General features: G+C 50.1%; 1 protein-coding gene across 7 annotated transcripts in view; it reads left to right on the top strand.

The window, feature by feature from the left end:
• Positions 1-23,455, top strand: part of ATP9A (ATPase phospholipid transporting 9A (putative)) — a 128,393-nt gene that overhangs the window by 20,063 nt on the left and 84,875 nt on the right. For 5 of the 7 annotated variants that reach the window (XM_055545320.1, XM_055545322.1, XM_055545319.1 and 2 more), the window contains exons 2-4: positions 9,650-9,794; positions 11,984-12,097; positions 18,009-18,117. In XM_055545320.1, the coding sequence (XP_055401295.1) occupies positions 9,650-9,794; positions 11,984-12,097; positions 18,009-18,117 (368 nt within the window). Of the gene's footprint in view, positions 1-8,501; positions 8,772-9,649; positions 9,795-11,983; positions 12,098-18,008; positions 18,118-23,455 lie in introns of those variants that run through there. The other 2 variants (XM_055545323.1, XM_055545321.1) reach the window with 2 other exon arrangements.

Below are 23,455 nucleotides of genomic sequence, written 5' to 3'. Positions count from 1 at the left end.
TGCTTGTGTTCAAATAACCCTTATTTTACTTAAAAATGGCCCCAAATAATGATGTTGGCAATATGGATATGTCACAAGGAAGCTGTAAAATGCTTCAAGTGAAAAGGTGGGAAGTTCTCGACTTAAAAATCTTACGCTGAGGTTGCTAAGATGTACAGTAAGGCTGAATCTTCTGTTCGTGAAATTGTGAAGAGGGAAAAAGAAATTCCTGCGAGTTTTCATGACTTCAAACTGCAAAGATTACGGCCACAGGGTGTGTGATAAGTACTTAGTTAAGGTGAGAAAGTCATTTAATTCGTACTGTAAGATGTTTTGAGAGAGAGTGCACATTCCCATAACTTTTATTGTTTCAATTGTTCTAGTATCAGTTACTCTTGTTAATCTCTTACTGTGCCTGACTTATAAGTGAAACTTGATCCGCAGGTGTGTGTGTTTAGGGAAGGCACAGTGCCTGTGGAGTTTGGAACCACCCTCGGCTTCAGGCACCCACTGGGGGATCTTAGACCGAGTACCCCATGGATAAGGGGGGCAACTGTGGTCTTGCTTCTTCTCCGGACAGTAGCATTCCTATGGCCAGAGATACTTCAGACTTCAGTGGACTGCTTCCTTCTTTGCATTCTTCTAGATTTTACATTCTCCCAGTTAAAAAAAAAATCTAGCCAATTCCCTGTTTCTGGAACAAAGAGCAAGGTTTCCCTTCATGCCTTCCCTTCCATTCCCTCCAGTCCCCCCCGCCCCCAAGTGCTTAACAGTTGGGGTTACGTCCTTCTGGTCCTTCGGGACCAGCCGTTCAGTATGGCAGCTCCTAGACTCACATGGCTGGTTTTGGTCATTAAATTCGTGAACTGAGATTTAAATTTTGTGTTTCCAGTGCTCAACAGCCGTGTGTGGCTAGTGGCCGCCGTGTGTGATAGTGCAGCTAGAGAAGATTTCCCGCATCACTGACACGTAGGGGATAGACTCGGGACTGTTAGCATTTTTGTTGTTATACGGTCGCTAAGTCATGTCCGACTCTGCGACCCCATGGACTGCAGCACACCTCTGCAGGCTCCTCTGTCTTCCACTACCTCCCACAGTTGCTCAAACTCATGTCCCTTGAGTCAGTGATGCCATCCAACCATCTCATCCTCCGCCACCCACTTCTCCTTTTGCCTTCTATCTTTCCCAGCATCAGGGTCTTTTCCAATGAGGCGACTCTTCACATCAGGTGGCCACAGTATTGGAGCCTCAGCTTCAGCATCAGTTCGCCAATGAATATTCATGGTTGATTTCCTTTAGGATGGACTGGTTTGATCTCTTTGAAGTCCAAGGGATCCTCAAGAGTCTTCCTCAACACCACAGTTCAAAAGCATCAGTTCTTGGCATTTGGGGCCAGGTAACCCTCTGCACAGGGCCAGTCTGTGCGCCCTGGGATGTTCAGTGGCACCCTTGGCTTCTACTCACTCAATGCCGTTAGCCCTTCCCTCCCGTGAACCTGCAGTTGTGATAACCAAACTTCTCTCTGGATGTCGCCAAGTGTCCCCAGAGGCAAATTGACCCCATACTCACATTGAGAACCACTGCTGCTGGCTGTTCCCTCTATGCTGCTTTTTAAAGACACTGTGTGCATTTAGTGTACAGTATTATCTAAGTTTCAGATGTACCGTGTAAAGGTTGCAGTCCATCTGTAGTTACTATAAAATACTGGCCGTATCCCCTGTGCCATGCAGTGTATCCTTGCAGCTAGATGGTAGTTGGTACCTCTTAATCCCTTTCCCCTCTCTCGCCCCTCTCCCCAGGTACCCACAGTTTGTTCTCTGCATTGCTTTTAATTTTTCCTTGCATTCTTCCTGGATCTGCCCAGTGTCAACACTGAAAAGTCTAGATTTCTGGACTCTGGCTTCAGGGAGGGTGGATACGTCACAAACTCAATTTAGCAAATATTTACTGAGTGCCTGCTGCTGGCGGCAGCACCAAGGCAGAAACGCTCGTTTCCTTGGAGGCGGCCCCTTGTTACACGAGTTACCTTTTCCAGAAACGCTGTTCCCTTGGCACGTCCCTCTGTGGTGTTTGCTTTACCCCTTGCGTTTGCCCGGATTGCGTGAAACCACCGCACATCTGGCCAGCAGGCTCCTGGCCATCAGAGCTTCTGTTTGTTCTGGAGTCAGACCGTAAGAACGTCCCCTTGGGTTTCCCTTCGTTTAAATGGTCTAAGCTGGGAGCAGTGTAAGCTCAATTATTTCTAGCCTTCCATCTTAACCTAGTTGAATCACTGTTGCTAGTGACAGGCGAGAAACTTTTCATGTGTTTTTTTAATCTGAAAAATAACTTGAGAAATAATATGTACTGTTAATGGAATGCCTGTTGTGTGTTAGGCGTTGTCTTATGCCCTTTGTATATAACGTCCTTGATCCTTTTGATAATTCAGCAAAGCAGGTCTTATTACAGATAGGAAGAGAGGGAAGCATAGAAGATGAATTGTCCAGGGGTGCATAGCTGGGGTGGAGCTGGGCTGGGGTTTGCGTGTACATCTGTCTGGTTTAAAAGCCAGTGTTCAGGGACTTCTCTGGCAGTCCAGTGGTTAAGGCTCCATGCTTCATGGCAGCATTCGATCCCTGGTTGGTGAATGAAGAGCTGACGTGCCAAACAGCACAGCCAAAAAAAAAAAGCACGCTGGTGTTTATTACTTAGCCCACGTGGTCCTGCTGTTCTGAAACTGGGACTCCTGTTCCTTCTTTTCCAGCCTCTGCATTAATTTCCCTCACTCAGGGGTTCTATCTTGCAACCCCGTCCCCAGCGTGTCTAGAAGGTGGGATAGGAGCTAATGTGTCTGGGAAAGTGACAGATGGCTCAGTTTGGTGTTGAGAAGCAGCAGCAGGGTGACAGCTCCCCCACGGCTCCAGGCACGGCCCCCTTGGGCCTCCTGGGGGGCTGACTTCCACCCCTGGACAGATGGGGTGTGGGGCAGCTGCTGGAAAAAGAGCCATGGGTATACATCCAGATGTCAAGTGGGGGCCTGGCTGCTCTCTGCCTCTTCTGTTTTGACTGATGGGAGGTGCCAGGGGAGGACGTCATCACTTGGAAATTTGCCACCAAGCCCACAGCTTCGCTGCAGGACAGTGGTTCCCCAGATACAGGCAGATGCTGGCCCCAGGTGCTACAGCGGTAATATCTAAGTAATTCAAGGACAGGAAGTAAGTCTCATGCAGACATATAGTGAGACCCTTAACTTCCCTTTTCAGTTTTCCTTCAATATTTCTAACCCTGTCATGACCCACTTTTTTTTTCTTTTTCTTTTATTTTTTTATTGAAGGATGATTGCTCTACAGAATTTTGCTGTTTTCTGTGACACCTCTTTTCTTAAACAAAATTTTGGCTGCACTGCACCTTCATTGCAGCCTGCAGGCTCTTCGATGCATTGAGGGAGACTGAGCTGTCCCGTGGAGGGTAGGATCTTTGTTCCTCCACCAGGGATCGAACCCACATCCCCTGCATTGGAAGGCGGATTCTTAACCCCTGGACCACCAGGGAAGTCCCAGGGTCCACTTTGGTACAGCAGACACTTGCTAATGTCTGTGCAACGAAGAGAGGATGCAGCAGCAACAGACTGGAGGCTCTGGGCCCAGGGCCCCTGTATCAGTGGGAATTTAGTAACATTTGCTTCTCCTGGTGTGGATTTTGTTGTTTACCTTCTATTTATGGCAAGTGGTACTAGTTTTCCATTTATGATAGTGTTACTGTGGAAAATTCTGAAAGAGATGGGAATACCAGACCACCTCACCTGCCTCTTGAGAAATTTGTATGCAGGTCAGGAAGCAAGAGTTAGAACAGATCGTGGAACACAGACTGGTTCCAAATATGAAAAGGAGTACGTCAAGGCTGTATATTATCACCCTGCTTATTTAACTTATATGCAGAGTACATCATGAGAAACGCTGGGCTGGAAGAAGCACAAGCTGGAATCAAGATTGCCAGGAGAAATATCAATATGCAGATGACACCAGCCTTATGGCAGAAAGTGAAGAACTAAAAAGCCTCTTGATGAAAGTGAAAGAGGAGAGTGAAAAAGTTGGCTTAAAGCTCAACATTCAGAAAACGAAGATCATGGCATCTGGTCCCATCACTTCATGGGAAATAGATGGGGAAACTGTCAGACTTTATTTTTGGGGGCTCTAAAATCACTGCAGATGGTGATTGCAGCCGTGAAATTAAAAGATGCTTACTCCTTGGAAGGAAAGTTATGACCAACCTAGATAGCATATTCAAAAGGAGAGACATTACTTTGCCAACAAAGGTCCGTCTAGTCAAGGCTATGGTTTTTCCTGTGGTCATGTATGGATGTGAGAGTTGGACTGTGAAGAAAGCTGAGTGCCAAAGAATTGATGCTTTTGAACTGTGGTGTTGGAGAAGACTCTTGAGAGTCCCTGGGACTGCAAGGAGATCCAACCAGTCCATAGTAAAGGAGATCATTCCTGGGTATTCATTGGAAGGACTGATGCTGAAGCTGAAACTCCAGTACTTTGGCCACCTCATGCGAAGAGTTGACTCATTGGAAAAGACCCTGATGCTGGGAGGGATTGGGGGCAGAAGGAGAAGGGGACGACAGAGGATGAGATGGCTGGATGGCATCACCGACTCGATGGATGTGAGTTTGGGTGAACTCCAGGAGTTGGTGATGGACAGGGAGGCCTGGCGTGCTGTGATTCATGGGGTCGCAAAGAGTTGGACACGACTGAGTGACTGAACTGAACTGATTAAGTTACCTTTTTTTTTTTTTTAATTTTTTTGGCTGTGTCATGTAGCATGTGGAATCTTAGTTCCCTGACCAGGGATTGAACCCAAGACCCTGCATTGGAAGCTTGGTATCTTAAGCATTGGACTGTCAGGGAGGTCCTGTAAGTTACCTTTTAGGATACACTGGTCGAAATAAAGGGCAAGAATTCTCAACCAAGGCATAACTGGCATTTGGAGCCGCATGATTCTTGTGGGGAGCGGCATTGTCCTGGGTTTTCTAGGATGTTTAGCAGAATCTTGACCTCCTCCACCTAGGAGACACCAGTAACTACCCCCCTTCTTCCTGCTGAGAATCACTGATTTAAGATATGCAGATTGAGAGGACTTCCCTGGCCCTCTAGTGGTTAGGACTCTCACAGGGGGACACAGATTTGATCCTGGTCTGGGAACTAAAGCATTCCACATGCCTTGAAATACAGCCACACCCCGCCACCCCCCCCCGAAAAAACACATTCAAATTGAGGCAAACTAAGAACTTAGAAAGTGGAGGTGGTTGGTATGTGGAAATCCCGTGTGTGTGTGTGTGCGCACACGCGTGTGGGATTGCTCAGCAGATTGCCTTCAGTTGGGGGTCCGCTTACTGATGTTCCCTTGGCTGAGGTTTGGTCCAGAGCCAGGTGGGAGGAGGGGCCTTGACAGAAGCTGTAAAGCCGCATGGTCCAGGGGAAGCTCTGTCGTGCTGGAATGTTCTCCGTCTGCACCGTCCAGCGCATGCCACTGGCCGCCTGTGACTGCGGAGCACTCAGAATGTGGCTACTGAGAATGAGGAACTCAACTCTTATTTTAAGTAACTTCAATGTAAAACTTCCATGTTTGCACAGCGCAACCCTGAAGAAATCAGTGTGAGAGGTCAGGATGATAAGACCACAGGCTTTAAAAGCTTAGAAGTGAAGATACACAAACCAGTAAAAATGCCTCTTTAAGGACAGTCCAGTCACGTGGCAGACAGGACTGTTAGGAGATTTTGGGGGCAAGTTAACACACCCACTTAACATGGGCTTTGCCAACTATGTGTGTGCGACTCTTTGCAGCCCCATGGACTGTAGCCCGCCAGGCTCCTCTGTCCATGAGATTCCCCAGGCAAGAATACCGGAGCAGGTTGCCATTTCCTCCTCCAGGGGATCCTCCCAACCCAGGGATTGAATCTGCGCCTTCTGCATTGGCAGATGGGTTCTTTACCACTGAGCCACCTGGAAAGCCCAACGTTGGCTTTAGCAGAGTAAAATAAAAACAAAAATCAATTTACTGACGCCTGATACTTGGCCTTCCCAGGTGGTGCTAGTGGTTAAAGAACACGCCTGCCAGTGCAGGAAACATGAGGCCTGGGTTCGATCCCTGGCTTGGGAAGATCCCTTGGAGGAGGAGGGCGTGGCACCCCACTCCAGTATTCTTGGTTGGAGAATCCCATGGATAGAGGAGTCTGAGGGGCTATAGTCCGTGGCGTCACAAAGTCAGACACGACTGAAGTGACACAGCACACACGGAAAACAGAAGCCAGGAGATGGACAGACCTAAGCTCTCCGCCCTGGTGCTCAGAGCCTCTGGTGTCTCTGCATCTTCCTTGCGACTCCATTTTTCAGGCTGACTCTCCCTAAATGGGAGCAAGGCGGCTGTCTGCCTGCAACTCCAGGCTTGTTTTCTGCCACCTAAACAACCCCAGGGTGAAGGGCATGTCTTTTCTGGAATTTCTAGCGATACCCCCCCGCCAGACCTCTCATCAGCCCCTCCTCTGAGCCCATAAGCATGTCGAGGGCTTTGCTTGGCCAAGCCTGCGTCCTGAGCTCAGAGGTGGGGTTGGCCTCGGCTAGATCAGGTGGAGAGATGGAGGGAAACTGACTTACTGAATTCTGATAAAAGAGTAAGTGCAGGATATGTGGCCTAGGCTGAGGGCCCGAACTCGAGGCGGGACACACTTGGACAGGGACCCCCCCTAAGGCTGGGGTGCCGGGCTGGTTGGAGATGGTGCAGTTCAGGCCACCGGATGGCGGGAGCGGAGCCAGTCTGCAGGCGGGGCAAGCAGGCATCAGTCCCCGCAGTGCAGACGGGGTGGCAGGCACAGCGGTGGTTGGCACACTTGGTGTGAGGGAGCTGGAGCCCGCAGCGTCCCTTGTGGACGCCGGCAGAAGGGCCCCCAGACAGACCTGGTGTGAGAGAATCCCGGCTCTGGCGTAGAGGGGCCGGGGGCCTGGGGTGTCCACGGGAGGGCCCTGGGAAGGTGACCCCGGGGCCACAGGGGGGCTTGAAGGGCTCGAGGGACATCATGTGCCAGGTATGTGGGCCGACCACAGCACGACTCACACGCAGACGCTGCCCACCTGCCCCCCGGGCTGCGGCCTGGGGATCTGGGGGGTGGGAGTGGAGGTGGGGGGCACCTTTTCCTCCAGGGGTGTCTCTCCAGCGCCTGCTACTGAGGAAGCTTAGCATGTCACTGCCCTGAAGAAGTCTGTCCACCCACCCAGCAGGCACTGAAGGGTGATGGGGAGCTTCCAGCCGGTCCCTTGATGTGAGACTTCACGGGCGTGGCTCAGGCAGGGCAGCTAATAACGCATGCGGAAGAGCTTGGGTCTGGGGCCAGCTACACAGACCTCGGTGACACAAAGTCCTTATTTTACTTGTGCCAAGTGCTTGCCTGCTTTTGTATTTGTGAGGAAGTAGAAGCGAAGGATCTTGTTCCAAAGTTAGGTACCCCCCATCCCCGCCCAGGACCTGGAATCATGGTTGGACCAGGTGAGCACTTAATAAATGCTTACTATTATGGATTTAGCTGAAAACACACACACATACACACATAGACACACATTCAGCCCCACACAGGTAATATGCATCCAGAGAATACATAGGAAAAGGCCTCCTACCCACTCCTTCCAAAGGAACCCATGTTATCAGCTCATTATGGAGGTTTTCTGCACTTCCAAGCACGTCTGCGCATTATCCTCTGGCCTTCATGCAAAGAATGGCGTCCTGGACACAGCTTTCAGCCTTTTCCATTTAGCAGATCTTGCGAATAGGACCATTTAGCACACGCAGCTCCGTCTCCTCCTTTAAAGACTGTTGAGCATCCCCTTGTATGAATGTTTGCTGCTTGTTTGACCAGCACCCCCTTTTTTCCTTTAATACTTTTTTGGCCACACCAGGCAGCATGTGGGGTCTTAGTTCCCTGACCAGGGATTGAACCGGTACCCCTTACATTGGAAGCACGGAGTCTAAAGCCCCGACCGCCACGGAAGCCCCAACCAGCCCCCGCCCCCTGCTCTGATGGCCGATTAGGTTAGTTTCCAGTCTTCGCTGCCTCACGCGGGCTGCCCTGCCCGAGCTGCCCCGTGCATGTGCACGCCTGAAGGCTAAGTCTCGGAGAGTTTAACCTTGTAGTTTGCTGCGTGGAACCTTCTGCCAGCAGAAAGCAAACAGAACTCACATAAACAGTCAGCCCGACCGTCTGTGCTTCTCTCCAGCTTTCCTTCGAAGCATTCCGCTCTGGAAGTCGTCATTACCAGGTCATCACAGGATAGGGAGAGAGTAGCTGGTGCACGGCAGAGTCAGTGACCGTGAGGAAGGCGTCTGCAGCCGGAAGGGTGTGCTTGTGCTCAGGGCGTCCCCTCCCCGTTCTTTCGGCACTTTGCCCCACGCTGGGCCGCTTGGGTGACTCACCCAAGAGCAGGAACGGGGTTGGACTCCTCCAGGTTTCCCTGTGTTTCTCTGGCGGACACGAATGAGTTACTTAGAAGTGAAACCTGTCCTCGTGGGAGCCACCAGCAGCCTCCCTGCCCCACCCCCAGCACCGGTTTACTGGAACCAGGATGCTATTTTTAAGAAAGAGCATCGTGTTTCATCATGGAAATTTTGAGCATCTGAGCAGGCGACTTGCTGGCTTGCCAATCTTTAAGAGTCCTGAGCCCACAGCCTGTGTGTGCTCAGCTCTGTACCCAGCACCTCAGCAGGACATGCCTGGCCCGAAAGCGGAGGGACAGAAGGCGGGTCTGCCGCTGACAAATAATTATGTAAGTCGTGATGGCCACATCGGGATGCTTTGCTTTCAGCTGGCAGTGTCTCAAGGGGCTGGCGGGGCTGGCAGTGCTGGGCTTCCTCCCTCCCAGCCTGAGGAACATTCTGCCAGTGGTCTTTCTACCACAAGGGGCTGATAAGGGTCGTAATTCTCAAGATGCCTTGTTTACAGGCTCTTCTGAAGGATGTGGTGCCTTTTTTGGGCGAGAGTCGGGGTTGGGGATGTGTGTCTCAGAGCAGCCTAATTTCATCAGAGCAGGGCAGGTGCCCAGGCACCTGAGGAGCTGCCCTCTGGGGGCAGCCCTTGGGGTCAGCTTGCCTACAGCTGGCACACTGGCCTGTCTTCTGGTTATGTGGGGCTCCGAGTCATCTTCCTGGCTGTTGCTCCAATGTGTTGCTAAAAAGGAGAGATGGGCATGGAAGGAGATTATTTTCCTTCTCTTCTTTGATAGTAATCTTGGTGTGACTAGCACCCTTGTTAGCTTTGAGAATCAGACAGACCTGCTTCAAGACCAGACTCAGCTGTTTCTCACATTTTGGCAGACACAGGGTTTTTTTTTTCAGCTGTCCTGAGCTTTCCTCTCTCATCTGCAACATGTCAAAGTGATAAAAGTTCTTATTGTTATGTATTTATTTTCTAAATCTTAAAAAAAAAAAAAAACAGATCCTGCTTTTTGAAATAATTTGGGCTTGGGGACAAAGCATCTTTGATTTGGACCACAGCTGGCTTTGTAGATGCATCAGGTCTGTTTTCCCTGCCCACTGAAGGATGAAGCCCCATGTGGGGCTGTGGTTCTGACCCAGTGATGATGCTTTAGAGAGAGAAGTTCTGGGAGGGCATGGCCTTGACGGTGTGGGCGTGTCTTTTCCACAGGTGCGGCGAGTGGCTGAGATGCTGCGGTGGAGGCGAGCCCAGGCCCCGCACAGTCTGGCTGGGGCACCCGGAGAAGAGGGACCAGTGGTACCCTCGAAATGTCATCAACAATCAGAAGTACAACTTCTTCACCTTTCTGCCTGGGGTACGTACGGGCCGAGACAACATTGTTTTTTCTTCTTACACCACGTGTGTGCAGTGGTACCAGTCTTAGAAGACCGAGGCTCCTGCCGCAGGGCCTGTGAGCTCCCCGTGTGTTTTCCACGTCACCCCAGCCACTGGCCGTTCACCTCCCTTAGTCCTGAGCACCTGAAAGAGGTTGCCTTCTGTCTGCAAGTCTGTGAGCCTCCACCTGATCGGTTGGAATAACTTCACATTTATTTGGTGTGTTCGGCCTAAGAGGAGTGAAAAAGATATTTTGAGGGCCTAGCTTTGTTACCAAAAAAAAAAAAATCAGTGCCTATATTTCCCCCGTATTACCATCTTGGAACACATATTCAGAATAGAAATGTTGGGAGATAAAAGTGTAGAGAAATTTTTTTATTTCTTCTTCCTTTGCTGTGCCGTCGTACTTGCAGCCCAGGGGTCTGTTGCTGAGGCGTGCAGGCTCAGCAGTTGAGGCACGTGGGTTTACTTGCCCCACAGCATGTGGGGGTCTTAGTTCCCCGACCAGGGATTGAACCTGCATCCTCTGCATTGGGAGGTGGATTTTTTTTTAATTTTTAAAAATATTTATTTATTTGGCTCTGCTGAGTCCAAGTTGTGACATGTGGGATCTAGGTCCCGGACCAGGGATCAAACCCGGGCCCCTGCACTGGGAACTTGGAGTCTTAGCCACCGAACCAGCAGGGAATCTCGGGAGGTGGATTCTTAACCACTGGACTGCCAGGGAAGTCCCAAGAAATCTTTTTAAGATAGATTTTAATACCTCCATCCAGAGACATTTTCTATTAACGTATTTGCTAATGTTTGTTTTGCTTATATTGCCCTGCAATTGTCCGTTTTGTTCGTTAATTTATACAGATCAACAGACAAGCCTTCTGAAAACCTTCCCCCCCAGCACACCCTTAGGTTAAATATCGATTTTTATCCATTGTGACCTCCAAAACTACACCAGCTGGCTGTAGAAGCAGCAGCAACAATCAGTTCCAAAGCTGAAAGAAAAAAAATCACTGATTTACTGAGAGAGAACATGGAAACAAATACCTTATACTGTAGCATAAGGTCAGCCTGAATTTCTTTTTAATAATTGATTTATTTTTGGCTGTGCTGGGTCTTCGCTGCTGCCTGCAGGCTTTCCTCTGGTTGCAGGGAGCAGGGGGTTGCTCTCTAGTTGCAGTACGGAGGCGTCTCACCGCAGAGGCTTCTCTTGTCGTGGAGCTCAGGCCCTGGGTCACACACGCACAGTGGTTGTGGCTCGCTGGCCACAGGGCCCAGGCTCCGTAGTTGTGACCCACAGGTCTCATTACTCCATGGCCTGTGGGATCTTCCTGGACCAGGGATCGAATCCGTGTCTCCTGCATTGGCAGGCAGATTCTTTACCACTGAGCCCTGAGGGAAGCCCCAGAATGTTTCTTTAAGGGTGATTTTTGACTCCTTTTATCAGTACCTGGTTCAACCCTCTCCCCTGGCCCCTGAAATCTCAGTATCTAAAGTCAAGTGCAAGTTAATTTCTCATTCATGGAAACTCTGAGGCACGTCAGGCCACAGCTACACCGCCTGGGGTGTGTGGAGCATCCATGTCCCCGTGGCAGGGCAGGAGCGAGGGGCCGGATGGTGTCCTGAACACACTGGGCATTTCCGCTTGTTGCCTGATGGCCAGGTGAGTCGGGGTGTCGATGACACTCCCAGGGCACGTGGGGCCAGTGGAAACCGCCAGAGCCCTCCTGCCATGTGGGATGGAATTCTGTAGTTACTTCTGGCGTTGAAATCACACCATTGAGACATCAGTGTATCTCTCTTTTGATTTAGTCTTACAACCTGAGCCTTTTGCACTAAACCCTCTTCAGTGGCATTTGGAGTGGCCTTTTCTGCATTTGGAGAAGAAGTTTAAGAAATGAAACCTAACAGCTGTTGTCAGAGACTCCACGCCCAGAGGTCCCCACTGTGTTGAATGTGGTGTTTAGAATTCCCACGGGTATCATGTGCTTCTTTACTTTGACAAATGATGTTTTCATCACCCAGGTGTGTTTTCCTAGTCAGCAGGTGTCAGTGTGACGTGTATGTGCAGGTACCACGTGAGTTGCGTTCTCCTGGGGGAGTGTTTGAAAGGTCACTGTCTGCCTCGCTCCGAGTCCTCCAGCCTCGAGTGTCTCCTGTCTCTCTCCACTGCAGGTTCTGTTTAACCAGTTCAAATACTTCTTCAACCTCTACTTCCTGCTGCTCGCCTGCTCCCAGTTCGTCCCTGAGATGCGACTCGGAGCGCTCTACACCTACTGGGTTCCCCTGGTGAGTCAGTTGGGGCGTCCTTTCGGGGGGGTCCGAGGCGGCTTCTGTCCTTCAGGCGGCTGGAACAGGACATGGTCTTTCAAGGGAGCGGACGCCCCCAGCCCAACACGCTGGGAGCCCCCGAGGTTTTCCTGGTGGCGCTCTGTTCCGCCCACCGCCAGGGCCCACGGCCGCGGTGCCTGGGCTCCTCCTTCCGTCTGTCTGTCCCCTGTCCAGTCTCTCCTTGTTTCAGCAAGCGTTTCCCGCCTGCTCACTGCGGATTGCTGGGTACTGGGCTGGCACACAGTGGCCCGAGAAAGGCAGGGCCTCCAACCCTGTGGCTTGTGCTCTTTGGATTGTTTTCTGTTTATGATGTAGTCTGTGTCAGCGTGAGGGGTTGACCACGATTCTGCGCTTGGGTGTGTCTGTGTATGGAGTGTGACTCACCTGAGACTTGTAAATAAATACATGGAGGTCTGGAAGGTTCTTCACCAAAGCTAGTAGTTTTCTTTGGAACAGGGGTGAAAGTGTTCGTCACTTAGTCTCTTTGTGAGCTCATGGACTGTAGCCCACCAGGCTCCTCTGTCCATGGGATTCTCCAGGCTAGAATACTGGGGTGGGTGGCCATTCCCTTCTCCAGGGGATCTTCCCGGCCCACAGATCAAATCTGGGTCTCCTGCATTGCAGGCAGATTCTTTACCTCTGAGCCACTAGGGAAGTCCTTGGAGGGGCGGGTGCGGCCTTTTATTAAGTATTTTTTATCTTCAGGTACAGAGACATCTGTCTTAAGTCACCACAGTGCCTTTCTGGAAGCTGGAAACTTACGGGAAACTACATTAGCTCAGATGTGTAGTCAAGGTGTTTGAAACTGCTTATAGAGTTGCTCCCTCTGCAGGGGAAGACCGCGTTGGTTCTTGGGGCTGGTGACCAGGGATCGAAGTGTTGAACCCAATTCGAAGGCAGGTGCTATACCCGGTTCTGGTCTGGGATGTGTTCCGCGTATCGGTACCGATGATGCTGACCCCGGGCACTACAGAAGCCCCTCAGGTAATGCAGTGAGGGCCCGTGTGGGGGCCAGGATGACTTGCAGGGCTCCCGCCCTTCCAGCGAGACCCCTGCTCCAGTTCTAGCCCATGTCTCTTCACTGAAATGATGCTCAGAGTTTCCAGGAGGAGCCAGGAACCTGACTTCCGATGCAAACAGCCAAGTCCTGGCTTTCCCGGGCCTCTGGCTGTAGAGAGAAGCCAGGGTTACCAGCAGTTTCGGGCAGTCCTGAGGCTTCTAAGTGCCCCATGGCCAGAGTTTCCTGTGATGGTTCAGAGACAGAAGGAGGCAGTCATGTTGCACAGATTCTTCCCCTCTTTCCAGGGGCCGCAGAGAAGGGGGCTTGGGGTCAAAGACAACTGGACGACACCTGTTTCCTGGTGAATGCAGCTGATTTCTCCTAAGTCCCCTAGATGTTTATGCAGAGAATCAATTTCCAGTGCTTGGCTGAAGTACATTTTGAAATGTGTCTGACCACCCTGAGAGTCCTCTCGTTTCATGCCCAGCCGGGAGCTCAGTGGTTCAGAACGAGGGCTGTGGGGCCATATGGTTGCCCTGTAGCCTCTTTGAGAAGCCGTGTGATTGTAACTAGCTTTTCCGAACCTCAGTTTCCTCATCTGTAAAGTAGGGGGTGGGTGATCGTGTCTGTTCCCATGGCTTGTTGGGAGGTGCAGTGAAGTACAGCAAGTAGAATGTTGCAAATAGCTCCTGACACATAGAAAATTCTCAGGAAATGTCCTCATTTGAATTTTAAAATTCTGGTACCAGTGCCATTGTTGGTCATCGTGTGGATTACGTCTTAGCTTTTGGTAACATTTTTTCTTTTTTTAAAAAAGGTATTTATTTATTTGGCTGCATTTGGTCTTAGTTGTGGTGTTCGAGCTCTTTCCTTGCGGTGCATGGGCTTCTCTCTGGTTGTGGTGCGCAGGCGTAATTGCCGTGTGCTGTGTGGGGTCTTATTTCCTGGACTGGGGGTCAATCCCACATCCCCAGGATTGGAAGCAGATTCTTAACCACTGGACTCCCAGGGAAGTCCTGGTAACTTCTTTCTCGATGCTAATGTGTTCGTGGGAGATGTTCCTCAGGAAACAGATGAGATAATCAGTAAAATTGTATGAAGATCAGATAATAAATCTAGATCTCTCTGTTATTAAGGCACAGCCTACACGATACCGAGGTTTCCGTTCCCTGGGTGTTGCCAGGACCCGTGGTCGGGGTAGGACGTTCTCACCAGCCCAGAAAGCTCTCTGCCCCTCTCCAGTCAGCCCGCCTCCCCACGCAGAAGTATCTGCCTTTCTGATTTCTCTCAGGAGTTTTCTGTTAGTAGATCTTTTCTTTTTTTTACTGCACCTTGTGGCTTATGGGATCTTAGTTCCCCAACCAGAGATCCAACCTGGGCCCTCAGCAGTGGAAACATGGAGCCCTAACGTCTGGACCTCCAGGGAATCCCCAGCACATCTGCTCTTGATGCACAGCTTTACAGAAGAGGCTCAGCGCCTTCAGGGTTCTGTGTGTTCACTGTCACCAGCTCTGACGTCCTTGCAAGTTTAGACAGCCCTCCACTGCCATTCAAGCTTCTGTTTCAGTATCTGTGGCCCTTCAGTCAGTTCAGTTGCTCAGTTGCGTCCGCCTCTTTGTGACCCCGTGGATTGCAGCACGCCAGGCCTCCCTGTCCATTGCCAACTCCCAGAGCTCGCTCAAACTCATGTCCATTGAATCAGTGATGCCATCCAACCATCTCATCCTCTGTCATCCCCTTCTTCTCCCACCTTCAATCTTTCCCAGCATCAGGGTCTTTTCAAATGAGTCAGCTCTTCCCATCAGGTGGCCAAAGGATTGGAGTTGCAGCTTCAGTATCAGTCCTTCCAATGAACACCCAGGACTGATCTCCTTTAGGATGGACTGGTTGGAGCTCCTTGCAGTCCAAGGGACTCTCAAGAGTCTTCTCCAACACCACAGTTCAAAAGCGTCAATTCTTCTGCACTCAGCTTCCTTTATGGTCCATCTCTCCCATCCATACATGACTACTGGAAACACCATAGCTTTAACTAGATGGACCTTTGTTGCCAAAGTAATGTCTCTGCTTTTTAATATGCTCTCTAGGTTGGTCATAGCTTCTTTTAATTTCATGGCTGCAGTTACCATCTGCAGTGATTTTGGAGCCTAAGAAAATAAAGTCTGTCACTGTTTCCATAGTTTCCCCATCTCTTTGCCATGAAGTGATTTGGCCTTTAGGGACCTCCAAAGCTGGAAGGTTGGAATTTATATCTGGACCACATTTGAATCTCTTTGTAAAGCAGTTTCTAGCTTAAGAGATGGCAGGTCCCCTGGGATTGGTGAGGGTTCTGTGTGTGTTGGGGTGGGGGTCACAGATGTGGTAACTGTGTGTGTGAGTCCCCTGGTGTGTGTGTGTGTTGGGGTGGGGTCGAGGGTCACAGACGTGGTAACTGTGCGTGTGAGCTCCCTGGTGTGTGTGTGTGTGTGTTGGGGGGGTCACAGACGTGGTAACTGCGTGCGAGCTCCCTGGCTCTTAAGGAGTTTCGCTCAGTGGACAGTCACTTTCGGCTCTGGGTCCCTTCACCTGACTGTGCGCCTGTGTGTGAAGTTACTCAGTCATTTCCAACTTTTTGCGACCCCTTGAACTGCAGCCCACCAGGCTCCTCTGTCCTTAGGATTTCCTAGGCAAGAATGCTAGAATGGGTTGCCATGCCCTCCTCCAGGGGATCTTCCCCACCCAGGAATCGAACCTGTGACTCTTGTGTCTCCAGCATTGGCAGGCAGGTTCTTTACCACTGTGCCACCTGGGAAGCCCATGGTGACTTAGGAAGCAGTGTTCATATGCAGCAGGGAGGTTAGCCCCTCCTGTCTTTGTGATAAGCACACACTTCCCATTAACATCGATGGGATTTAGCCAGACCCACGCAGAGAGAACTAGAAACTGGAACACTTGAAAAAACAAACAACCGAAACCTGGATTCTGGCCCAGAACAAAAGAGCAGCGTGCAGCGTGGTGGGGGCGGGTTCTGCAGACGTGGCCGCGCTTCTCCTGACCAGGTCTTCTCACCTCCCTGTGTGGTCTGGTCTTGCTTCCATTCTGATATGTACCGGTTCTGCTGTGGCTTCAGCGTGTACTTTCCTTCTGATCGGAAACAGGAGAAATCCTGTGATGGCAAAGATGTATGGGCCTTGGGAGGGGTTCCACAAAGCGGCACATCGCTGGCTAGATTTACATAAGAGATTTAACGTCCTTTGAATCGAAGTTAATATATTGCACGGGGTAAACAGTATGAAAATGAAATCCTCAAAGAATTCACGACTGCTAACCTCAGGGGCAGTTGTGCCCTCTGTATTAAAAAAAGTGACTTTAAAAAGAGAGATGACAAGGCTCTTTTGTAAGAAAAATGAATGGTTGCTCTTGCTTTTATTGATACGAGAGGAAAAATCAAGACGAAAATAGATTCCTACCATGGGTGACAGACACCAGTCCGCACCAGGTTTTATGAGTGGGGATATCTAACGTGGGAAGGTGAGATGGCTTAAAATTTTCCTTTTACTAATGGGTGCTTATGCAATCAGTACTTTAACATGAGGATTCCCTTGGTGGTTCAGTCGTTAAGACTTTGCCTCCAGCGTAGGGGGTGCAGGTGTGTTCTCTGCTAGGGGAGCTAAGAGTCCACATACCTTGTGGCCAAGTAAGAAGTCCCCACCCTACCCCGTCCCCTTCTTTACAGAGGAATCTAACCAACAGTTAAGGAGTAGGGGCTTCCCAGGTGGCGCAGTGGTAAAAAATCTGCCTGCCAATGCAGGAGATGCAAGACATGTGGGTTTGATCCCTGGGTCAGGAAGATCCTCTGGAGTAGGAAATGGCAACCCACTCCAGTATTCTTGCCTGGAAGATTCCGTGGACAGAGAAGCCAGGTGGGATATCGTCCATGGGGTCACAAGAGTCCAACATGATTGAGCTCTCTCACACACACACACACACACACACACACACACAGACCTTATAATAAAAAAAAGTTCAGGATATTGGAAAATCTTCAGCAGTGTATGGATATTTGTTGGTGTTATGTGAACAGTGTTATGTCTGGAAGGTTGATTTCCCTACTGGCGGGTCAATACAAACAGGCGTCGTGACTCATTTTGTGCTCTGGTGGCCCCCCTGCTTGGTTCCACCCATCCAGGTTTCTGCAGGTCAGAACGTTGTGGCCTCTGAGAGCAAGGACTCTGGAACAGGAGCCCCTGAATGATCACTCAGGACCTTGACGTCCCTGGTTTAGTTGCTAAGTCATGTCCAACTTTTTAAGGCCCCATGGACTGTCGTCCGCCAGGCTCCTCTGACCGTGGCATTCTCCAGTCAAGAATACTGGAGTGAATGGCATTTCCTTCTCCTGGGGATCTTCCCAACCCAGGGATCGAACCCGGGTCTCCTGCACTGCAGGCGGATTCTTTACTGACTGAGCCAACAGGGAGGCCATTTTCTTCACCATATTCTGAGTGTCTTGGTCTCTGCCCAGCTAGCGTGGCCATCCCAGGGGTGAACTGCTCCAAGTCGGGGGGAAAGTGCTCCCATGGCACCCGGTGCGTGGCGAGTGAGCCACAGACGTCAGGGGCGTCTCCGCCGCTCAGCCCTTACCAGCGGCCGGACGGCTCTGGGGCTTCTGCGTTTCTCTTAGAAGCCCTGGGTGGGGGCAAATGGGATGTCCTGGTATCTGCGAGGGTTTCTTGGGGGTAGGAGATGCAGAGAAGTGGGCCTGCTGGGGCTCGTGCGCGTGAAAAACCTGCCGCCCTGGTCTTCTGGTCTCTTCTGTCCCGGCCTCAGGGGAGGCCGGTGGCTTTCAGGCCGGCTCATCCCCTCTCTCTCACCCTCTCTCTCTCTCTTCTGCAGGGCTTCGTGCTGGCTGTCACCATCATCCGAGAGGCGGTGGAGGAGATCCGATGCTACATGCGGGACAAGGAGGTGAACTCCCAGGTCTACAGCCGCCTCACGGCGAGAGGTCAGCCTCCTGCTGCCCAGCCCCAGGGGGTGGCGGGTGGGGTTGGCATTGGGTCCCAACTCGGCCATGGGCCGCTGACCTTCAGGGAGCAGAGTTCACAACCTAGGGCCGTGGGGTGTGGGCGGCTGGGGCGGGACAGTCGCTCAGTGGCAGAGCGACTGAGGGAGGCCAGGGTGTGCCCCGGGCCTGGGGGGACTCTGGCCACATCCCTGGGCCATCACTGTGCCCCTGGAGCCCGTGCTGACGGCTGACCTGCGCCTTATCCACCTGGGATTAATTGTGCACTCGTGACATTCTCCGAGCACTCACCCCTTTCCCCCGCTGGCGGAGGAGGCAGCCCTTCTGTTGGCGTTTGGGCGTGTGCGCGCTCAGTCGCGTCTGACTCTGCAACTGCATGGACTGTAGCCCACCGGGCTCCTCTGTCCATGGGATGCTCCAGGCAGGAATACTGGAGTGGGTGGCCGTTTCCTCCTTCACGGGATCTTCCCGACCCCAGGGATTGAACCCACATCTCCTGGATTGCAGGCAGATTCTATGCCACTTGAGCTCTCTTGGTGTGGAGGCTGTGAAGTCTGTCCTACACAGGTTTTCAAGGGAGCGTATCTCTAAAAGATATCCTTTCAACATTACAAAACTAGTGTGACAACTTTGCAGTTAGTTTTTTAAGAAGGCACCAGACTTCATACTAAATGTTGCATCTGTGAAAGTTTCTTTGAAGGGATCTTATAAATTTTCAAAATGGAAGAATAAAGAGTGAATAATCTGACCCGAAGAGAATTGACTAGGCACACTTTCATTTGAAATTTTGAAATGGTGGAATTTAAAAAAACCCACTCAAACACACCATGGAGAACCCATGAAACAACCCAACTGATGTCGACTTTTATTTCTAAGTACAGTTTCTACCTAGATTTCCCATAGGAAATGAAAACGTTACCTTAAACACCCAAGGATGACTGATCCCGTTCAGGGATTGTTTCAGGAGCAGTTGAGGGGGATAAAAGCTGTGCTTTGCGTCCAGGAAATTGAGAATTCTCAAAGAGATAAGATAGATGCCTGAGGGAGCCTGCACCCGGCCGGGGTGTGAACTGCTTTATGGGGAGTGCCTCAGTCTTCACCAGAAGCAGTTCATTCATAGTTTCTGGGATCTGAGTATTTTCCTTCTAGGAAAAATTTTGGAGAAATTTGTTTAAGGCTCCAGAAATTTTGTTTTTTTTAGTATAGACGCATGACGGCACGCTTCCTATGTGGCTCAGTGGTAAAGAATCTGCCTGCTGGGCAGGAGATGCAGGTTCCATCCCTGGTTCGGGAAGATCCTCTGGAGGAGGAAATGGCAGCCCACTCCAGTGTTCTTGCCTGGGAAATCCCATGGACAGAGGAGCCTGGCTGGCTGCAGTCCACGGGGTCACAAAGACTCGGCCACGATGAGCGGACACGACGAGCGACTAAACAGCAACAGCAGGAGGGTGTGAAAGTATTTTGCGTTAGTTTATTTAAGTAGATTTTCATAGTTGGTGGTCTTAAAAGTTGCCAGTCTCTGGGAAAAGGTGGGATTTAGAGTTGGTGTAGAAATGTTTTATTATTGCTAAACTGCTTATATTTAGGGTGTTCTGCTACCTAAAGAAAGAAACCCCAACATAATCTTTGCAAAGGCAGGTGGCATGGGCTTTCCATGGGGGTAACCAGAAGACCCCTCTGCAAGACATGTTTTTGTGGTTCGTGTATATTAAATCCTCCCTTAATAACATATTCTGACTGTAACATTTAAAACGCTCAGTAGCCGACAGAAGCTCCACCAGACAGGGTGCGGTGGGTCTCCGTCGAGCTCAGGAGGAGGGTCTGGGGACCCCATGCGTCAGCCGTCCAGGCTCCACACCTTCTTTGCTTCTTTTCATATTGCAATTGCTTTTCCCGTGAATGATTTTTTTTCTGCCCTCCCCTGCAGACCCCCTTTCTCAGCCCCTGCTTTAGCTTCCTTCAGCTCTTGAAAAGATCCTAAGGAGAACTGGCAGATGGCTCCAGCGTTAAAAGCTTGTCTTCCTTTGTGGGTCTCCTTCTGTGGCCCGTGGTTTCTATTGTCATGCCAATCCAACGGGAGGGGAGAACGGAGCAGAGTTCTGAGTGTCAGCCCAGACCCTGGCTCCACAGTTTGTTTCGAAAGCCCCAGAAAAGAAGGCACTGAAGAAAACCGCCAGCTTGGAAAGCCAAAGCACAGTGGGGGGAGGTGTGGGGGAGGGGTGGGGGTATAGTTATTTGATACACTTTGGGGGAAGGGCCAAGGTAAGAAGCTAAAATTGGAGGATTTCAGAGAGAGGAAGAGAAAGAAGCCTTTTTTGACCTTACCATTCAATCTCTTAATATTTTCTGGAGTAAGGGTTTTTACCAAGTTCAAAAGCAAAGGGCAACAGATACATGCATGTGTATCCATGCAGGACTATTTTCTGTTTTTATCACATGGCATCTTAAAATGTACTTTTCAATACTATTTTTGGAATTCAAGAAAGTTTGGAAACCAAAACATCAAGTCCTTGATCATGAGATTGTAAGCCATAATATTTACCTACGTTCTGCATCATTTGCTGGCTTATAATAGCAACACTGTATTAATACTAATATAGTTAAATAATTGGGGAAGGAACGTGAAAGTGTTGGTCGCTCAGTCGTGTCTGACTCCTTGCGACCCCATGGACTGTACCCACCAGGCTCCCCTGTCCATGGAATTCTTCAGGCAAGAATACTGCAGTGGGTTGCCATTCCCTTCTCCAGGGGATCTTCCCGATCCAGGGATTGAACCTGTGTCTCCTGCATTGCAGGCTGATTCTTTACCCTCTGAACCACTGGGGAAGCCCAAATAATTGGATAGGGGAGTGGTGATAATTTCTAACTAGCAAAATAGTTGCAAAAATTATGTGGAAAACTCCTGTTTGCCCTCACCTAGGTTTATCAGTTTTTAACCTCTTAGCCTCACCTTTTCTTGGAGAATTAAGTTGCAGACATTCCCTTTTAACCCCTTCATGCCGGTGCTGCTGTTTAGTCACTAAGTCATGTTCAGCTCTTTTCAGCCCCATGGACTGTAGCCACAGACTGGTTTTCCAGGCAGGAATACTGGGGTGGGTGGCTGTTTCCTTTTCCAGGTAACCCCTAAATGTGTGTGTCTGTGTTAGTCATTAAGTTGTGTCTGACTGTTTGCGATCTCATGGACTGTAGCCCAGCAGGCTCCTCCGTCCGTGAATTCTCCAGGCAAGAATACTGGAGTGGGTTGCCATGCCTGCTCCCGGGGATCTTCCTGACCCAGGGATCAAACCCGGGTCTGCTACAATGCAGGCAGATTGTGTTTAATTCCCAGTAGGATGTTTCTCTTAAATAACACAGTATAATTACAAAATCAGTAAATTTATCATGAATATATTACTGTCAATTTCCTCTATACTTCTCGCTCAGAATTTGCCATTTGTTCTTTAAATGTTTTTTAATAGTATTTTTTTTTTCCTAGTCCAAAAAGCAGTACAGGTTTGCCAGTTGCATTTGACTGCTTCCTTAATCTCCTCTAACTTGGCAGAGTGCCCCAGATTTCTTTGTCGTGACATTGACATTTCTGAAAAGGACAGGCCAGTTTCAGCCCAGTTACTTTGTAGTCTGTCCGTCAATTTGTGTTTGTCCCAAAATTAGATTCAAGATATTGCAGAGTTAGTATCATTATAAGAATGTCAATGGCACAGATTCTGGGATGTTGCCAAAGTTTTAGAGGCATTATGTTAGTCAAATTGAAAGAGTTCTAAACTTGGAAGGAAAAAGTTGAGTTTAAACAATTGAACTTAAAACCCTGGAAATCAGGAACTTAGCACTGGAAGGAAAAATGGATAGTTTTTTTTTTAATTGCTGCTTCCAAGGGTTTAGATCATCTTATTTCAGTCATGATGTGTCTAAAGCAGCGCAGCAGTAGATCAATGTTTAATGTAATTGTCATGGTTTAATAAGAAGTATTTGAAGCACTTTAATAGTAAAATTAACCTACGTGTAGAAATGACGTTTTATTCATTCTTCAAGAGTATTTGAGACTCCAGCACTTTCAGAGTTTGTGATGGGTTTCTGTATTGCAGAGATAAACATGAGAGATTGGGACTTCACGGAATTAACAGTGCAGCAAGGTATCCAGACAGGTAATTTAGGATGATTATAAAATGTAACTCGTAATTACACTGTAGCGGCACAAGCATTATGGCCCTTCTAAGCAACCACTGCATTTCTGGTCCTGAGCACAGTGCCCGGTGGTGGAAGAAGTTAGTGCTTCTGAGTTTGTGTGCCGCCCCTCTGCCGTGGCGGCAGATCCCGTAAGCCGTCAGTGAACTGGGGATAGTAATGGTGCCTGCTTAGAGCGCTGCCGTGAGCGTAACTCGCGCATGAGAGGAGTTGAGCCTGGGCTGGGGTTGGCCTGTGCCCGGGGGAGGCAGCACTAGCGGTATTGCGGCCGGGCTTCCTTAAATAAGGCGGACGACTAAACGGAGGTGTGAGCTGGAAGTGAGGGGAGGCGTGGGAGTGCATCAGGCAGGGGCTGCTGGTGTCTTCGCAGAAGAGGTGACCGGCATCCTGAGTCCTAGAGGACAAAAGAAGGCCGGGCTGGCTTTGTGATTTGCAGTGCCGAATGCAGAATGAACACAAGGGGCAAGGGGCCCCCCGTTCAAAAATCGTTCAGAACTTCAAGATGGCACAGCAGAGCGTTAAACCAAGTCACGGCCGCTTCCGAGGGCACCCCCCTGTGCTGTTAACGTGGATCACGTGCCCGGGAAGTGGCCTGGTGAAGAGTTCTCTGGGGGACTTCCCTGGTGATCCAGAGGTTAAGAAACCTGCCTTCTCACGCAGGGGACTGGGGTTCAGTCCCTGGTCAGGGAGCTAAGTTCCCACACGCTGCAGGTCAGCTGAGCGTGCGCCACAGCCAGCAGGCCGGCGCCGTGCAGCGTGTGCTCAGCAAGTGCAGAAGCTCGTAAGCCTCCACAAAGACCCGGCACAGCTGGGAGAAAGGAAAGAGAGTCCCCCAAAGGTACAGACGGTGATGGTTAGAAGCGTGGGGGACAGAATTCCATGTTCTGGCTCCATCTTGTTCCTCCCAATCCAGCCGTGTTTCCTGGGCCGCTCCTTCCCGGGAAAATAGAAGAAAAGACCATATAGGCCAGTGAAGACCTGAGACTCCGGGCAAGTTCATTTTGTGATCCAGGAATCTGTCATCACGGCATGCAGCAGGGAGATGGTGGCATTGGTGGCATTGGAACTGTTAGAAAAATGCTGTCCAAAGTGGGAAGCAGGAGAGGAAAAAACAAAGAAAGGTCTTCGACTATAAACC

This window comes from Bubalus kerabau, chromosome 13 (genome assembly GCF_029407905.1).
Source record: "Bubalus kerabau isolate K-KA32 ecotype Philippines breed swamp buffalo chromosome 13, PCC_UOA_SB_1v2, whole genome shotgun sequence".
Lineage (NCBI taxonomy): Eukaryota > Metazoa > Chordata > Mammalia > Artiodactyla > Bovidae > Bubalus > Bubalus kerabau.
Note: the sequence above shows the minus strand (reverse complement) of the source record. Positions and strands in the feature narration are given on the sequence as shown.